This window comes from Pocillopora damicornis, chromosome 1 (assembly GCF_964200805.1).
Source record: "Pocillopora damicornis chromosome 1, jaPocDami1.2, whole genome shotgun sequence".
Taxonomy (NCBI): Eukaryota; Metazoa; Cnidaria; class Anthozoa; order Scleractinia; family Pocilloporidae; genus Pocillopora; species Pocillopora damicornis.
This window is the reverse complement of record NC_142670.1, coordinates 19,450,650-19,469,412: the sequence shown is the minus strand read 5'-3', so window position 1 is coordinate 19,469,412 and position 18,763 is coordinate 19,450,650. Positions and strand designations below refer to the sequence as shown.

The 18,763-nt window shown below is 34.9% G+C and overlaps 2 protein-coding genes and 2 long non-coding RNA genes across 5 annotated transcripts in view; 2 read left to right on the top strand and 2 right to left on the bottom strand.

Annotated features, from left to right (window-relative positions):
- LOC149052556 (uncharacterized) overlaps nucleotides 1–4,562 on the bottom strand; it is a 29,286-nt gene extending 24,724 nt beyond the window's left edge. Inside the window, exons 1-5 of the mRNA XM_089203570.1 lie at nucleotides 4,349–4,562; nucleotides 3,208–3,264; nucleotides 2,255–2,322; nucleotides 1,621–1,677; nucleotides 729–791 (exon numbers count right to left, since the gene is read on the bottom strand). The gene's annotated coding sequence lies outside the window, so the exon portion shown is untranslated. The remainder of the gene's footprint in view (nucleotides 1–728; nucleotides 792–1,620; nucleotides 1,678–2,254; nucleotides 2,323–3,207; nucleotides 3,265–4,348) is intronic.
- Nucleotides 3,410–5,171, top strand: LOC149052555 (uncharacterized). 2 transcript variants are annotated; one of them, XM_089204970.1, is made up of 3 exons: nucleotides 3,410–4,119; nucleotides 4,220–4,361; nucleotides 5,032–5,171. In XM_089204970.1, exons 1-3 carry the CDS (start codon nucleotides 3,969–3,971, stop codon nucleotides 5,033–5,035), a joined length of 297 nt encoding a protein of 98 aa, XP_089061096.1. In that variant the 5' UTR covers nucleotides 3,410–3,968; the 3' UTR covers nucleotides 5,036–5,171. The 2 variants fall into 2 exon arrangements, with proteins under 2 accessions (XP_089061096.1, XP_089061091.1); XM_089204965.1 differs by having other exon boundaries at nucleotides 4,998–5,171.
- Nucleotides 5,172–6,447: 1,276 nt separating this feature from the next.
- LOC149052554 (uncharacterized) lies at nucleotides 6,448–14,042 on the bottom strand. The gene is made up of 2 exons (XR_016186313.1): nucleotides 13,908–14,042; nucleotides 6,448–6,695 (listed from the first exon to the last, which is right to left on the bottom strand). It is a non-coding gene; the product is annotated as an uncharacterized LOC149052554 (long non-coding RNA).
- Nucleotides 9,048–16,843, top strand: LOC149052553 (uncharacterized). The gene is made up of 5 exons (XR_016186268.1): nucleotides 9,048–9,259; nucleotides 10,150–10,263; nucleotides 10,467–14,353; nucleotides 14,600–14,808; nucleotides 15,937–16,843. It is a non-coding gene; the product is annotated as an uncharacterized LOC149052553 (long non-coding RNA).
- The last annotated feature ends 1,920 nt before the right edge of the window (nucleotides 16,844–18,763 follow it).

Sequence of the window (18,763 nt, the reverse complement as noted above, 5' to 3'; positions counted from 1 at the left end):
TTTTTCCCGAAGGACAAACCTTAAAGCAATGAGAGCGAATTTGCACTTAGCCTCGTCCTCGCTCCGTAACTTCAGTACCAGATCTTTGAACTGCGAGAACTGGGAAGTGGCCTAATGGACTTTACTCAGTCTCATTACCATTATAAATAAGCACCAAGTTTTCCTATACCTTTCTATGCTCAAATGGTTACAGATAAAGTTTGCCTAGCGAAATAAACCTCGTTTTAGATAGATTTCTTTTAAACCGGGCTTAACCGAATGTAAATCAGAAATAGAGAACTAACAGCGAATTTTTCATAGCATTCAATTTGAAGTCCAAAAAAATATTGGTTTGAGCAGCTCCTATGCGGAAAAATATTTTAAACTGTGTTTGACAAAGCAGCTTTGAAACATTTTAAAGCTTTGTTATGAATGGGGTATGAACCTGTTTCATGCTAATGATACTTCACTTTAAGCAAAATGAGATGAAAGTATCCACCTAAAGATGGTAGACTAGCCCACAGTTTTTTTCCCGTTTGTATCCAACTAACAGCTCTGAAAGCCATGCAATATTTGCAGCATCAAAAAGCTTCTTGTTTCTCCATCTTCATGTCGTTGTACTAATTTTACTTTCAAACAAAATTTAAGGTTATGATCGATATTTGCAGTTAACTTGCAAATATGTAGGTCTACTCTAGGCATGAGAAATTTACTTGTGGAAAAGTGTTAATGTTCATATTCATTCAAACCTGAAGAGCTGTCTTGTTCACGATCGCGATCTCTCTTGCGCTTGCGTTGAGGAACCTCCATAGCTGAAAAAGAACGTAAAGGGAAATATTATGTGTCTTCCCCGAGCGCTTCAGCGATCAATTCATTTTCCGAATTAATCAGTTGAAGTTCAAGTTAAACAAGCCACAATACAAATGAAAAAATCTGAGATTTTTTTGCACACCTTAATCTCTAATAAGCTTTATTCCGCGATAATTTATGCCTTATACAACAATTTAATGATATAATTAAAAAATTTAGCTGCGGCTCAATTTAAATAGACGTAAGTATAAAAAGGGGAAATTCCCAGCTGATAGCGACCGAGGGCAGAGGGAATTTCGCTTCGATAAGTGAAAATGAAAATGAAAGTCATGACTTGGATTTAACACAATCAATATTCCAGAGAGAGAAAGAGGGATGCCCTCTCGATTGCAGTGATTTGGAAGCCTCACCCAGCGACCTTTGATTATATCTATTGGTACCACTTACCTAAAGCTCTTACAGAAAATATGGCGAAATAAAAAACCGAGTTAATTTGTAAACTCTTTCATACGAGTCGATGTGACTGTATAAACGGTCTAATCAAATTATAAACGTCTTGAAACAAAATCTGTCATTATTAGTATTTACAGTTGCAAATCAGTGTAGCTCTACTCTAAGCATGAAAGATTTCATTGCAGAAAAGAGCTTGTGTTCATATTTAGTGTTTTCAAACTTGAAGAGCTGAACGGTCTAATCAAATTATAAAACGTCTTTAAACAAAATCGAATGTCATTATCAGTATTTACAGTTGCAAATCAGTGTAGCTCCACTCTAAGCATGAAAGATTTCATTGCAGAGAAGAGCTTATGTTCATATTTAGTGTTTATAAACCTGAAGAGCTGTCTTGTTCACGATCGTGATCTCTCTTGCCTTGAGGAACCTCCTTAGCTGAAAAAGAACACAAATAAAATATTATTTGTCTTCGCCGAGCGCTTCAGCGATGAGTTCGTTTTTCCAAATTTATCAATTGAAGTTCAAGTTAAACAAGCCAAGATACAAATGAAAAAATCGGGGCTTTCTTTGCACACCTTAATCTATAATAAGCTTCATTCCCTGATAATTTACCCCTTACACGACAATCTTAAGTTCAAATTATAGAATTTAGCTGCGGCTCAATTTGAATAGGCATAAATATAAAAAGGGAAAATTCCCAGCTGAAAGCGACCGAGGGCAGAGGGAATTTCCCTTCAATAAGTGAAAATGAAAATGAAAGTCATGACTTGGATTTAACACAATCAATATTCAAGAGAAAGAAAGAGGGATGCCCTCTCGACTACAGTGATTCGGAAGCTTCACCCAGCGTCCTTTGATTATATCTATTAGTGCCACCTACTTAAAGCTATTACAGAAAACATGGCGAAATAAAAAACCGAGTTAATTTGTAAACTCTTTAATGCGAGTCGATGTGACTGTATAAACGGTCTAATCAAATTATAAACGTCTACACGATGTGAAACACACTTACCTGCGTTAGACATGATTAACAGCGGATGAGAGAGAAATAAAAGCGGAAGATTTATGAAGACAAGCAACCTACGGAAATATTACAACCGCTTGATCAACACAACACATCTTGCTTCCTTGAGTTCACGACACGCTTAGTTTGTTATGAAAATTGTTCACATGCAAGCATAGCGAACTCCCGAGCCGAATTTTTCACGTGTACGTCTCTTTCCAAAGGTTTTGACAACAGTTTTAGCGCTCTGGTGTTTCTCATCGAATTTTTTTCCCGAAGGACCAAACGAAGGTAAGAAGTAACGATGAGAGCGACTTTGCTCTTAGCATCGTCCTTGTGCCGTAATTTCGGCACCAGATCATTGAACCTCGGAAGTGGCGTATAGGACTTCACTCACTCCGATTATCATTAGAAATAAATACCAAGTCTTTCAATAACTTTCTGTGTTCTAGTGGTAACAGAGAAAGTTTGTGTAGCGAAATAAACTTCGTTAAAATAAACTTCCTCTAAACCGGGCTTAATCGAATGTAAATAAGAAAGAGATAACCAAAAAACTGAATTTTACGTAGGATTCAATATGTACTACATTTGAAGTCGACAAATATTGGTAAGAGCAGCTCCTGTATGAAGAAATGTTTGAAAAAACAGCTTTGAAACATGCTTATGCTTTGTTGTGAATGGGACAAAATCTATTAATGTCCAGTGATGCATGACAGCAGACTAGCTCGCAGTTTTTTCCGGTTAGGCTCTAGTTAATGGCTTTCAAAGCTATGCAATATTTTAAACATAATCAAGCTTCTTGTCTCTCCATCTTCATGTTGTTGTACTAATTTTAATTTTAAACAAAATCTAATGTCATTATCAGTATTTAAAGTTAACTTGCAAATCAGCGTAGCTCTACTCTGAGCATGAAAGATTTCTTTGCAGAGAAGAACTTATGTTCATATTTAGTGTTTCCAAACCTGAAGAGCTGTCTTGTTCACAATCGTGACCTCTCTTGCTTTGAGGAACCTCCTTAACTGAAAAAGAACACAAATAAAATATTATTAATCTTCGCCGAGCGCTTCAGCGATCAGTTCGTTTTCCAAATTTATCAGTTGAACTTCAAGTTAAACAAGCCACAATACAAAAGAAAAAATCGGAGGTTTCTTTGCACACCTTAATCTCTAATAAGCTTTATTCCGTGATTTCATGCTTTACATGACAATCTTAAGTTCAAATTAAAGAATTTAACTGCGGCTCAATTTGAATAGCCGTAAATATAAAAAGGGAAAATTCCCAGCTGAAAACGACCAGAGGCAGAGGGAATTTCCCTTCATTAAGTGAAAATGAAAATGAAAGTCATGACGTGGATTTAACACAATCAATATTCCAGAAAAAGAAAGGGGGATGCCCTCTCGATTACTCTGATTTAGAAGTTTCCCCCCGCGTCCTTTGATTATATCTATTCGTGCCACTTACCTAAAGCTATTACAGAAAACATGGTGAAATATTTTTAAAACCGAGTCAATTTGTAAACTCTTTAATACGAGTCGATGTGAGTGTATAAACGGTCAAATCAAGTTATGAACGTCTACACAACGTGAAACACACTCATTACATGCGTTAGACATGATTAACAGCCGACAAGAGAGACAAAAGCGATAGATTTGCGAAGGCAAGCAACCTACGGAAATATTGCAACCGCTTGATCAACATAACAACACCTCGCTTCCTTGAGTTCATGACACGCTTAGTTTGTTCTGAAAATGGTTTACATGCCAGCATAGCGAGCTACCGACCCGATCTTTTCACAAGTACGTCTCTTTCCAAAGATTTTGACAATAGTTCATGCGCTCAGAAGTTTATCATGGAGATTTCTGATAAAACGAAAGGTAACGACCTCGCACTCGAATGTTTATCGAACATCCTGAACCCTTACGTTATCGTCAGACTCGACTAACTTAATCTTGCTTCGCTTTTGGTATTTATTAGAATTACAAACGACTGTATACAAGATGATAGTTATACTGAAGCAGGTTGTTCGGGACATCTCTGCAATTGGGTACTGGCAAACAACGACCGTCATCAAAATATCTTCTATACTACTGCACTTAGTCTTACCTGGAACACAGAGGTAAGGATTCAACCAATCCGTTACACGAAGTTCTTAGGAAAATTCACCCACAGCTAAATTTTTTTTCTCTCGACTAAGGCGTAAAACTAAATGATTTGTAGATAACTGTATAGCACTTTTACAATCGAGAAATTCAGCAAGTCGAGAGGCGGAAGACTAATGACCTTCGATTGATCGCTTCCTTTGATTCCTAGAGTTTAAATATGTAATCGTGACGTTAGCTTAATTCAAATAATCACATGACTTGGCAACGGAATTTAAATTTCTTTACTGTCACGCGACCACCTGTTAAGGTCTTTGCCTTAATTTACACTTACATTCCTCTGATCCCTATATTTATTTAGTGGGTAAATTTGATTTGCGTTTATCTTGGTTAGATCGTTGTCATTTTCATGATTGTCCGAAGATAAGTCAAACCGATAGATTTTCCCAAAGTAAGAATAGAGAGAAGCAAAGGACCGGGCGAGTTAAAGTCGATGGTCACGATTTCCTGATCCCTCTTTTGCATATTTCCATCAACCAAGTGCGTGACAAGAATTTAGGCTAACATCAGCCCCTCCCCCCCTCCCCTATTCTCCCTACCCATAAAAATAAATGAAGCATTTAAGGGAATCCTACCCTTTTCTTGTTTTCAAGTTGCACGCTGAATGCGTGACTGACCGGTCCACAGGTAGTCCAAGTTCGCACAGTGAGCCTCCTTGATTTAGCCGTCGAGCGAAATGTGGGGATTTGTCCGAGAATGAACCGGTTGCATTTTTAACCCAGAAATTTGAAATAGTTTTGAATAAAAACAAGCTTCACTTGTCTCTATGTTGTTTGTTCATTTGAATCTTGTGAGTTTCTTTTGGGCTGCTTTACGGTCGTATAACTAGTTTTTAGTTCCCTCTCTTACCTCTCTAAACAGCAAACTAATTGGCTTCAAAGCAGCCTTAAAAATTCGAAAAAAGAGGAGGTGTTAACTTTGTTTTTAATCAAAACAGAGTCAAACTTTTAAGTTGAGAATACGACCATCCCTTCTGATGCAAATCCTTAAAGTTCCACAAGCCTAGCATACTGTAAGCTCATGGGTTATACACTTCGTAAGGGGTTTTAAGAGGGCTTATAAACAGAAGGGCTTATACGTTAGGGGTCGCAAAACGGGAAAAGAAAAAGCTATAGTGTGCTGATCAAAATACGTTTAGCATTTACTCGCTTTTAATTCAGCTTTAAAAAGTCATAATAACTCAAATTAATTTCAATACATTGGGAACAGAATTATTACTAGGAACACAAACAAAACTGGTACATAAAAAAACTGCAGTTCAGACTTTTCTCTTGAAGTTCATCTTTGGTCTTCTATCACTGAGATTTCCATGTTCAAGTCACAGCACCAGGGCTTTTCCTACTTTGATATTACAAAAACAAAAAAACAAGAAATGCTATTGATGGGCTTTTATGGGGGGGCGGGGGGGGGGGGGGGCACTTATGAGCAGCAGTTTATATACAGTATTTATATATTTACAGACAAACTCTTTTTGTTCAAGCCTGAGCTTCCTGTGGTGTGTTGGGGTGTAAGTGGGGTTTTGTACTCCTTTCTGTTACAAGAACCAACTGAGGTGAAATGAGCCATGGGTATTTTTAATTAATAACATGCTCTTTCCAAAAGCTCAGCAAAGAGAGCCACAGTAAGAAACAAATTATTATCAGCATGGCACAGTGGGACTGCCACTTTGACAGCTCAGCAACAGAGGATGGAGACACTGAGACATAAATATTAAAGCTGTTGGATTTCAGATGACAACCAAGTGTCATGAGCAGAATTTAAAAGTTTGAAAACAAGCCACCAATGGATGAAAATTGACTTTTTCATGATTAATACCCAGTAATCTTTTCAGTGCCTGATATTTCTGGGGTTGAACATGTTCATGGGTTCAACTACCCAACACATTGCCTTCTATTTCAGTTTTAAAATAAAATCTCACTTTTTGAAAACTGGAAATGTACAAAGGAAATGACATTACCATATCTGGGGTGACTAAAAATGGAATCCTAAAATGGTCATCATGTTAGAATAAGCTTTATACTAAGTATGAGTAATTGTCACTTATTTCACATTGACCATAATTTGCTTTTAATTCATCAATTCTACAATGATGTTAGTTTTTCCAAGTAACTAAAAAATCAAAACAAATAAAATTGTTGAATTCAAATCGAGCACAGAGACTCCCAATACATTCTTTTCAAGTATCCCAGACAAAAAGGGAGTGGGTCCCCCATGACATCTTCTGTCTCTGAACTTTGCTGCTATAGGTGCAGTTCTCCTTTTTTAAGTCTCTTTACTTAAATTCTCTTTACCTGCAACAAAAATAAATCATCAAATAAGAAAACTTTAGAGAAATAAAAAATTGAAAAAATATGATATATTTTTTTAATGATAAGAATCCCTATTTTACTAATACCTTGTTAGCAAGTAAAAAAAAGGCCAGGCACACTAGGTTTTCTATCATTTGAACATTAACTCACTCTATTACTCAAACCCCAAATAGTAACTTGGAACTAATTTCACCTTACAATATCACCCCTAAATTAAACATTACGGTCATGAAAATAGATGAAATGATTACTACCAAAAAAAGCTCTTAATTGTTGAGCAAATTCTCCTTGTCAAAAAAAAAAAAGCTTTTGATTGCTGAGCAAATTCTCCTTGTCAGAAGACAAAGAAAAAAATATGGAGAATATGCATATATAATAATGTTAGAGTGTAAAGGGTTAAAAACAGACAATAGGGAATGTATGTGTATAGATTAGGGATTCTATGATAGCATTGTTCTTGTGCGATTTCCTTAGCTGTTGGTGTGTTCTTGCAGGAACTGGCACATGTGAGCACAGTGGAGCAGATCGAAAATGTATATAACAGTATGACAACATAACAGTTACATGAGTATCATCTTCCAAATATGATGAATTTAATTTCTTTTCTCTATTGCTCAATTCTACAAATCTAATTTTATCACTCATGTTTTTCTGAGGGAAATCCCATGAGCTCAAGTACATCTCTTAATTTAAAGGCATGAGTGATGTTTAAAAAAGCTTTGGTTAATAAACTAGCCATTGGAGTGCTGTTTGGAAAACTTTCAAAACATATAATGAGTAACCATAAATTATGAAATGTCAGAGCTGTTTGATATGTTTTTATGTATGATATGTTCTAAACAAAACCTCATACAAATACTGCTCTTTGTACATTCCTAGAGCACATTCCTCAAAACATTTTCCACCAGTTAGAAAGTGAAATAAGATAATTGTATTGTTTGATTTGATAACTCATTAGAATGCAGAGGGTGATGGACCCATTGAATTTTTATGTTATCTTTTAACTGCTGAAACGTTTAGTCACTGTGTTGTTTTGTTATCTTTAAAAGCTTTAATTTCAAGCCAGTGTGTAGCATGGAAATCCTGGGTTGCACTTAACAAGTTATTTTTCAATTCATTAAAAATAGACCAATCAGGAATGAAACACTTTGTTTTGGTATAATGACTATCGTTAGATTATTTCAGGTAGGTGGTATTTGAATTTAAGTAGAAAAAGTATGGAAGTCCTGTCTCTTAGTGACTTACTGTAGTCTCTCATTTATCTTGTTTTGGTTTGTTGATGACTGTTTATTAAAATTGGAGGGAAAATAACAAAAAAGGACACCGACAATTTGACAGCGAAAAGTTAAACCCCATCCCTCTCTAACTGTAGGACACTGAGTACCCACTCATAAAAGGATGAACCTGATTAATTCTGATTAAAGCTGGCTCATTTGAGAGTGTAAGAGTTAGTTTGAGAGTAAAAGTAAAATGATACTGCTGCACATTATGGAATACAGATCACAAAGCTGAGATGTATAACCCTCTCTTTCTTTCTTGGGATGCCTTGTGCATTCGTGATTGTTGGATAAATATCAGTGCAAATATAATTATATATTTCTAAGCAACAAAACAGCCCGATTTAAGCTAACGATTAAAGACTCTTCGTGATCTGCAAAACAACACAACACTATTTTCGCACGTCAGGTAATAATTAAAGCGCAACATTTAATAGTGTCGAAACAGTCGATGATTCTAAAGCTTGATTTAGAATATTGGAGGCTGAAAACTGTACCACTTTCAAGGTTTATTTACAACACGTTGTTAGAAAGCTCGCTTTTTTATAAAAAAAAAAACAGGTATAACAAGAGAGAATTATAACACATGTCAGATTCTGGCAAGGCTCGGTTCCCAACCGCGGAGATCTTCAGATCTAGTCTTAATCACGTAAATTCGGAGCTGATGCCTAGTTGCATGCATATTGCATTGAAAGGGCAGCAAAGAACAAAGTTCATCAAATAAATTCCGTAAACCTGTTTTCCGATTCGGACTGTTTGAGACATCAGAGGCACTCTCTTGCAGTTTCTCTGAGTTCACTACGAACGCAGTCGATCATTTCAGACTTCTAACTCTTTCAGACGCATCACTATCGTCCTTGGACGCCTTTTTCTCCTCGGGAACATGTTGTGGCTAAGCCTGCAGTGCAGGCGTTTTTCTAACGCGAGCTCACGTTATGATTCCGACATGCTATGTTTGATTTGGAGTCAAAGTGGTTCTCCCAGCCCCACCCCTCTCCTTATTTTTGACTATCAACCGCCCCCCTGGTACAAATTTTTCTCTCTCCCCAGCCTTCCGTTGCCAAACAAATCAAGATGGCGGCTGTAATTTTCGTTAAAGAAATGAGAGAGCACTCGCTCTGCGGGCTAGTTCTGGCTTGAAACGATACGGTTCTTGACAGCAGCCATGTTTGTTTCCCCGTCAAAGTTGAGCTCGATGACGTCACGCAATATTTTGGATCGAGGATTTGATGTGGTTTATAGGAGGTGCTTTAGGAGGCTGAAACTGTAGTGAGTATTATATCTTTGTAGTAAATTTTTGTTGGTGGAAAGAAAAAAGAGTGATTTTCTGGACCCTTCTTCTCCTTGAATGGTAACTGACTGCTGTTCAGTAAAAATCACTAGGCTGATAATGGTTTTGACAAGTTTTAAAAAAGCATTGGAGTATCGTTTGCTTTCTGAAATTTGTTTTTTGAATATGATTTTTATTTAAGCAACTCGACGAGTAATAAATTTCAGTACAAACATTATTACTTTATTCTTAAGCATGTCTGCAGGAACAAGGAAAAAAGTCAATATAAAAATATTCATACTTACTGCCAAAAGTTAATATGTCCTCATCACAAGGTACTATATGAACAAACAGGATGAAAACTATTCATTTTTATTTCTCAAAAGCCTTTAAATTGATATTTTTGGAATCAAAGGAATCAATAAATATTCTCTTTTATACCACCTTCTCTAAATCATGGACTGATCCATCTTTTGAGATGTGACAAAGACTCCATCAGTCACACGAATCACACAGATTATATATTATGGAATCGGTTATCTCGATTTCATGACTTATCATCTGTGTCATTTACATTTCAAACAATGTGATGTATCAAGAAAGTTCACAGTATTTCAAGGAAAGTTTGATTGTAATTCATGGTTTAATTATAGTTAATTAGAATATTGCTCTAAATGAGCATGAATGCAAGGGTGCCACACTGAACAATACTTAAGACATGAATTTTTCCTCAAAGTAAATTCTGTATGACCCCTTATTTCCATACATTGTATTAATTTTTTTTATGTTGATGATGCCTTTAATACAACAATTTGATTGTTTAGACACACACACATATATAACATATATGTAGATGTCACTGACACATTTTCCTTTAAAAAAATTCCAGTGCTAACAACAGTTTTGAAGTGCAGTACGTATATTGAAATGATCTGAAAGTACATTTTTGGAGATACTTGTTAAATGGACACACTGCTTCACATGTTTGCTTCACACGGCTTTGGTGAGTAGCACTGTAATAGAATGCAATGTACACATATGTGATATCCATATAATGAATGCTCTGCTTGTTTTGCATTGACAAAGTTAAATACACAACTACAGAGCGCATAGATCTTGTCATTAAAATATCACACATTTCATTGATACAAAATATTTTATAAATGTTATATGAACTGATGTTGATTCTTGTCTCTTCGTTTCCAGATTGGTGCTGAAATATGTAAAAACACTAGCGTATCTGCTTGTAAGTGTCATGCTCATAACTTTCCGCAAATTAGCTCAAAAAAGTTTTAAAATGGTATATCTGAAGTGAAATATTGATTTGATGCAAAACACATCAGACATCTTTAGTTTTATGATCTCCTAAGGTTGACATCTATAAACTATTAAGATTCCTATGTTTAAGTCATTGTCAGTAACAATGCTTCAAATGGATACCTATAGTGGGTTTTCTTGGTGATGGTTTTTTTTGATCGACACACATTGCAGTCTTAATAATATTTACAAAAAGGAACATTGAATATTGAAAGCCTTAATAATATCATCATCATACAGAAAGGAATGTGGTAGCTTAATTCTTTTTAACCACATGTTTAAATAATGTAATAAGTTATTTAGGAGATGAACAGATCTAAAGCTTGTAGCATACATATGACTTCTAGGTGCTTAGATATTAATACATAATACGATCTGCCACCTGACTTATATAATAACAACTATTATTGTAATCCATAATTCCCTTCAAAGTCCACAGTATTAACATAAAAACTAATGCGTGAGGTAAGTTTTCTTTCAGGTATTCCTCTTGTGATTGTGGAGTTCAATTACATAGTCTAAAATTAATTTTAATAATTTTATTGTCATGGATGTTGTAAGGACATGCAAATATGATTGGAATGTATATTTTTACCATTAGATGGCTGTTTACTAAGAACATTTTCTCTTGCAGTGTCTTATTTCAATTACAAATCAGTGAAAACAACAGGAACATTAATAGCCACAAACAAATTAAAAGTTAACCAGTTTAGAATCATTAAGTTTAAAAGTGTTGAAACATTGAACTTTATTACATGGAAGGGAACAGATCACAGCAATCAAGGGGGAAATACTAAGATTAAACCAAGTTATGCCTTCCATTGCTTCTCTCCTGGTGTTGAGATAAGAATTTTTATCCAGTTTGGGACTGGCAGTCATGTATTTTTGAAATTGCTTGTGTGCAGTGTGAACAATGACATTCTCCTCATCATACATGTAGCTTTTATAATTCTTCAGATGTCAGATTTTTTAAGATTGGCTTTGGATGTTTATGTTTTTACAAGATATGGCCATAACACCAGGAAAATTCAAACCTAAACAGAACACAACAAAGAATCGGTCATTGTTCTCTATCTAAAATTTAATAAGGATTGAGAAAATCCTTTGTTTGTTTGGTCAGTTCTAGAACCTGGGATTCACGTCAGGATAGAGTTAAGTTTACAAGATTCATTCTGAAATGAGACTACATGAGTGACCTTAGGGTTGGTGTTGACTTAATGTTATATAGCAGGCTTGGATGGATTGGATGTTGCAATTTTATGGCTGCTTGATCAGGTTTAAATCAACATTTTTTTTTTGTCAAAAATTCTTTTATATCACAGAATCTGCTCCTGTCTGTGAATAAAACTCCTTCAGCCAAAGACAATGATTTACCAAAAATGAAGCATGGTGTTGGCAATACTGGCAGGTATATGCTCAAATGTACAAACTTAAGTAAAGATGCAAAAAGACACTTTGGAATGGATTCTAACCACTTAGTGCATTAGGAATGAAAAAAAAAGAAGGATTTGATATATTCATGGTATACTAGCTGCATTAAGTGTTAACTGTCTACTTGAAAGAAGAAAAAAACCAAGATATCAGATGATTCTGTATTATTAGTATGGCATACACTGGTAGTGGAAGTAGTGGTGCAGTGTCCAAAAACATTCATTCTGTATGCATGAAAATGTATTTGAGTAATGAAAAAAGTAAGAAAAAATTATGAGATTGTTAAGTTTAATACATTTTTACAGTCTGATAACAGTTCCTCAAAGACTAAAATTTAGTGCTGCATTGTTCTTTCCTAAATTATTCCATTTGCTTATCCTGCTGAATCCAAATTCCTCCTCTAGGTAATGGATCAGTGTCAAATGATGATCCTACAATAACATTAACTAGTACGTTAAGAAAAAATTTTTAAGACACCCTATTAATTGTGATTGTTTTAGTGTAGTAGTAAATGTTTTTGTAAAGGGTAATTTTTATGAACAAATGTGGGCATGCCTATAATCATTTTATATTTCCAAATCCTAGTGATACCTGTTTGAAGGGAAAATTGTTTCAAAAGTTTGGCTGACATTAACAACTCACCACTTAGTAGTTTCAGGTAATGATGGATTGTAATGAAATCTGTATTTTGCACTGAAACTTTGTAAATTTCTTCAATTTTACAACATTGATTCCATTTAGTTTCCCATCATCTGTCACTCTATATGAGCACGGAAAGTCAGCTTTAATAATTTAATTTAATGCATGTTATTACTGTAATATCCATAATGAAATTTACTTAAAAAACAATCCATAGATACGTTCAAGCTTTCTTATGGTTGCCCCCCTTCCCCTTTTTCATTAAAAATGATAATATCATTATCTGTTACTCAGGCATTAGTAAACCAATATATCAGATATAAACGTTATTGAATTATCGAGTGGTTTGAAATACTTGAGATCTTCTTATCAGTGTTACTTTGAGACAACAACATTGTTAAAATGGAAGTTAGCAAAATATGTCTTTACAAACTCTGTTTAGATTTACAGGTTACAGTTAGTGACAATATATATGTATTGGAGCAGTAACTATTGTACGGTTGTTGTAAAGGATTTTTTTTCAAGGATCAATGGTTGTACTGTATTTAGCTCAATACTAAATCCATGAAAATGTACTGATCACAATTTTACTCAGTAATTTACTCCTCTGACCCCCAGAGTTTGTGCTGCTGCATTTGGTTGTGGAATACGTTCCAAATTTTTATCTCAGGAGGTTTTTCGGATTTTGGTATCAGGCATTCTATAAAGCAAGTCCAATTAACTTTTATTGCATTAGCAATCTCTTAATCATTTTATTACAGTGTACAGTGTATTCTGATTACATATGCGCCAGCAATCGCATTGTACTTCAGTAAGTTTTAGGCTATCACTATGTATGAAGGGTTTTAGAACCAATGTACTTATTTTGTTAACTCTCATTCATGACCTATTGTAACTTTTGATCGATATATTACTATAAAGTTTTTTTTTTTTTTTTTAATATTTTCACCTCAATAAAGTTTGAATCGTGTTGTCCCAGCAGATATTGATATTGACTGCAACTGTAAAATTCGTCGCATAAATCGCTAATCTCAACTAACTCCTTGCCCTTGGTTTTCATTCTTGCTCTGTGTATTAGGATAAATGTATACACAATTCACAGCTTGACTGTCATGGGGAGACTTCAATATTTCCTAAAACCACACATGTCAATATTCCTTTGCTTTGAGAAACTTGGAAGAGAAGTTGGTCTCAAATTTTGCAACCTGGTTTCGATGGGTTAATACTTGATAAAGAATTGTGAATATTTTATTAACTTACCGTTGTGATGCCAATAAATTTCGTTTCAGAGATAGAGCTGTTTATCCATGTGATGCTCTTGCAATGTATCCGCATTTTATGTTTACCATCAGTTGCAGGCGAAGCAAATACACGAGTAACTATTTTCCCTCCTGCAGTATTCTGCCACATTGAAAAGTTCAACTTCGTAACCATGGTTATGGTCACACCTCCGTCACACCTCTTTATTGCTCCAATCAGAGCTTGCGTGTAGCTTTCCCAGAATGCCCTAGCGATCGTAAAGCTCTAAGTTCGTGATTAACGAATTCTTCACTTCAATTTTTTCCATGTGAAACGTAAACGTTTTGTACTTCTCCTACTAGTAGCCGTGAAAGTTCTATTTTGTATTGGAGATCTTGAGCTAGCCTTTCGTAGGGTGGAGTTTTTCTTGCAAGTCTTTACGACCGACTTTAACTCATTCAGTAGAGGTAAGTACAAAGAAGTTCGCAGCTTGGTCAGCGAGGAGTCGTATGAAAGTTATCCCTGTCGTTGCTTTGGTCAGGTAGCCTTTCTCGCCTCTCCTTTTTTTTTTTTTTTATTGTTACTAACGCTTATTGATAAAGAATGTTAACGACGATGGCAAAATTATTATTTAAATGATTTTCCTTCGACACTAATTTGTATGTCAATTCTTGGAACTGTCTTTGAGTAATCGTTCCATGTTTTCGCTGTAGGGCTTCCAACAATTCAATAAGGAACAAAGCGATTGTGGAAACAAAGATAGCTGGTTTGAGGGGTGCTGTTGCGCAGTACAATGTAATACAAACGCTACCCTACAAGTCAGTGGCACCGATGCATAAATCAGCCTATGTGGTGGAATGTCCACCACAGTTAGAAAGATTAACTTTAATTCGCATTACTATTATGGCAAGGAAGTCTTGAGGTAAACACCAGCACTGATTTGGTTCTTACTTGGTCAGTACTTTTCCATGCAGACCGTATCCACTGAAACGATCATAACCCATGTATTTTTGTTTTGAAAGGTATCAAACTTAGAATTAAAAGGGTTCAGTCCAAGTGCAATATAATGAATCACTTGCTAACTTTGCTTGCTCAAGTTCTACTGAGGAATATTGGCCATCAGTTACTTTTATAAGGGCCTCAGGAAAATGCTCTCTTGTATGGCCCTTGGGCTTGGTAAGAAGTTATTATTTGCAGTTATAGCTGAATTCATCTGTTACAATGACATTTATAAAATGAATGAGAGACAGATTATTTCATTTTCATATTTTTAGTTAAAAGTTATGGTGACGTAGTGGGTATGGCCACCATGTTCACTGCCCTAGCCACTGCCACTATGTTGTCATTAATTTTGTGGCTCTAATTAAACGAATGATGTATTTTCACAGTCATTAACAAACCAATCTCTGTTGGACAGTAAGAAACAAACTTAGTATGTCTTAAATGAAAACATCATACCATGGAAAGTGCTTGAACAATTTTCATCCACTTGTAGCTTTGATTAAAGAACTCATTAGTTCACTGTGCTCACTCTCATTCTCATTTATTTAAATTTTGATGCAATAGATGGAATTTGTCTATACTTTCTATGTTATAATGTCTATTTGTTACAAATTGAAAAATATTTCTTGGGCCCCATATTGTTTCTAAAATGTAATTTAGTTTGCATGAGCATGACAAATTTAAGATTTTCTTAATATTGTGAAAAATGACATTTAAAGCAAATGTTAGCCAAGTTTGTTGTAATGGCAGCTGTTGTTAGGTTACAACTTACTTTACTTTACTATTTCATTTCTTCCACCCCTTCTTTTTTTATTATTTTTTTTGTCATTATCTATTTTATGAGAAAAGAATACTTGGTTTGAACAAGTTTATTAAAAATACTGCACAAATTCTCTATTTGTGTCAGTAAGAAAAGGTTTCGTTGAGGTTTACCGCTGAACCAAGTGATGGTAACACTGCAAAATTATGAACATCTACTTTAATGGAAATGGCTAAAGGGAAAATCATTTTGCATTTCTAAGAGTTTAACAGGAAAATTGTATTTCAGGAAGGTTTGGTGTCACTTTTGCGGTACAGAGGGGAGAGACTATTCACTGTTTACAGATGCATTCATGACGTTTTGTGGAATCATAGCATTATAGAAGAAAAGAAAATATTACATTACAGTTGACACTTACCCAAATCACTGCCTGCGTGGGGTGGTCCTTCAGGTAGATCTTCTTCATGTCTTGTGTAAACGGTGAACATTATCTTAATGTCAATTTGAAAAAAAAGGTACTCTGCTTAAATTAATGGTAAAGGAAAACAGTGAGCTAACCTAACACAACTTAATTGCAAAGAGTTTAACATTGAAATTGTGTTTCAAGGAGGCTGTGATGTCACTTTTCCAATGTCTTAAAGAGAGGGTAGACTTACTGGTAATTGTTTACAGATGCATGACATTTTGTGAAATCATAGCATTATGGAAGAAGAGGATAATATCATTTTCCAGTTGGCACTTAACAAAATCTCCAGTTGAAGGAGGTGGTTTTTTGGGTACATGCAGATCTTCACCATCTGTGGTATCAACAGTAAACTTATGTAGTTGTCAGTGTTTAAAAAAAGGTATTTTATTGAAACATCAAGGAACAGATGTGTTGTGAAAAACATTTTGTCTAAACTGATCATGTAAATTATGTTTTTGTCTTGTGGTTGCAGAGTAATTATTTATTGAATAGTATATTATTTATGATGCATATGTAATTTTACAAACATTTAAATCTTGATCTAATTTTACAGTTGTGGTTTAAGTAAGTTAACATTCTGTTGTAAATCTAGCACTCACCTTCTTGGTTTAAATGTAGACCATATTTAAGAATAAATTGAAATGTTCCCACTTTAATTGTGTAAACAAGTTTTTTAGTAACCTGTGGATATAAAAATCTTAATAAAGTAATTATAAGTATTGTGGTTAAGTGCCTTGTCAAAGATTATTCAAGAGTATGTGTGAGTATTCATTTGAAATGGAAGTTTTAAGACTTGAATTAATCTTTCAAGAATTATTTGTTGCAAAGTAAATTGATAAGTGTTGAAAAAATATCCTCACCGGGCATTTCTTTTTCTCTTGACCTCTGAAAGAACAAATGCCATAATTTTCACAATTGTTTATTCCAATTTTATTACATAACTATCAAACAATAGAGGCCAAATAACAACATAAATTGATCTCCTTGCTATTATTATGTCTTGTATCAATATGCTTTCTTTTTAGAAAGTGTAACATAACATTCCTTGACCTTTTCTGATGTCCATAACTTTTAGTCTGACATTAACAGTAATTGAGTGTAAGAAATTTAAATTTGTCTGTTTTCTTCCAAGCTGGGAAAGGAAAGATATCAAAGTTGTTTCATAATGTGACAATATTCACAAAGGTGACTTACTTAACTTTGTTTTATTTGGCAAGGATTAGTAAGTGCTAGTTACATGTAAGTCTTTACACCTTAATATCAGTATACATATTCTCCATACTGTTCTTTATACATTTCTAAAGAGGCTGACAAGGAGAATTTGTTTAACAGTCAAGAGCTGCTCTAGTTGGTGATCATCTGTTCTATTCTCGTGACTTTCATGTTTGACTCAGGAGTGATCATTATAGTAAGGAGAAGTTAGATGCTAATCACTCTTAGGGGCCAAAGGGTTAATGAGGGGAGGCTTCCTGCACTAAGGTACGCTGCACCATAGTTTTATCCTGCTATGTCTTACTCATAAATGAAAGAAAATAAATCAATCCTTATCAGGAACAATTCATAACACTTTTATGCCAACTATCTCATAAGGTGTAAGGCAGTCTTTTCATCGCCAGATTGTTGGAAATATGACAATCAACCTAAATGAAATAATCTTGGAAGTAACTCTCCTTAAAATTAAGGCTTTACCTCCCACAGCACTTGTTTAGTTTTATTGTAAGAAATGAAAAAAGGTAACATTTATGTGTTACCTTTCATCTGCTGTCAGAAAGTCTCTGGCTCTAAGAACGGTAGTCAGGTGGTACTCAGGCTCTGTCAGGCTCCAAATTTTTGTACACTAGTAGTTCTGATTCTCTAAAATCTTGAGGGTTATTCCAGTCCACAGAAACAAACAATGCTTGCTCTGTTTGAGCTTCTTGATATTGGCAATAGTTAAGCATGGCTTTAAAAAGACAACTTGACAATGATTTTTGGTTGGGCATTAAATTATCTTAAGCTTATTCTCAGCACTACTAAAGAAAAGAAACTGTAAGGTTGTCAGTTGAGTGATCAGTTAGCCCTCTGATCCTGGGAGTGAAAAGACCACACCATGATTTAATGTAGTTAGCTATGAAAGGTGACCAGCTGAGACAAATTTGAACATGGTAATCTTTTTCTCGTCATGGACAGCACAATTTACAATTTTGATTGAGCCTTAATTAATCTAGTATCAATAAGGTTTAACAGCAAGACCTTTGTTTTGGTTTTGGTTTGAAAATGTTAAATGAAAAATAGAAACGAAAACAAAAATACACACTTTGAGGTTAGAGAGCATCACAGTCCCAATAGTGCTTTTAATTTATTACTTTGAATCTTTGTGTATTTTTGTTTTCAGTAATCACACAAAGGGCAAAAGAATGCCCATTGCCAAATTTCGACTTAGTGGAAGAGAATGCTTGAATAGATTAGGTTACTTTCTGAAGTCCCAAAGTGCAGTAGCAAACACACTGCAGTATATATTTTACCACTAATTCTTAGAGGGCTGGAAGAAAAATAAAATCTATGGTTGAGTTCTAAACATTCTTTTTTCAGGCTTCACTCTGAGCATCCCTTTGAATAGAGCTCCTTGGGTCTAACACAAATATTACAGCAGATCACACTGCCATAGTG

What these genes read in the sequence shown, in the direction of transcription:
- LOC149052555 (XM_089204965.1), top strand. Translation starts at nt 3,969, where the DNA reads ATGACACGCTTAGTTTGTTCTGAAAATGGTTTACATGCCAGCATAGCG. An exon ending in GATTTCTGATAAAACGAAAG is followed by an intron (nt 4,120 to 4,219) that starts GTAACGACCTCG and finishes GGTATTTATTAG; the next exon opens with AATTACAAACGACTGTATAC.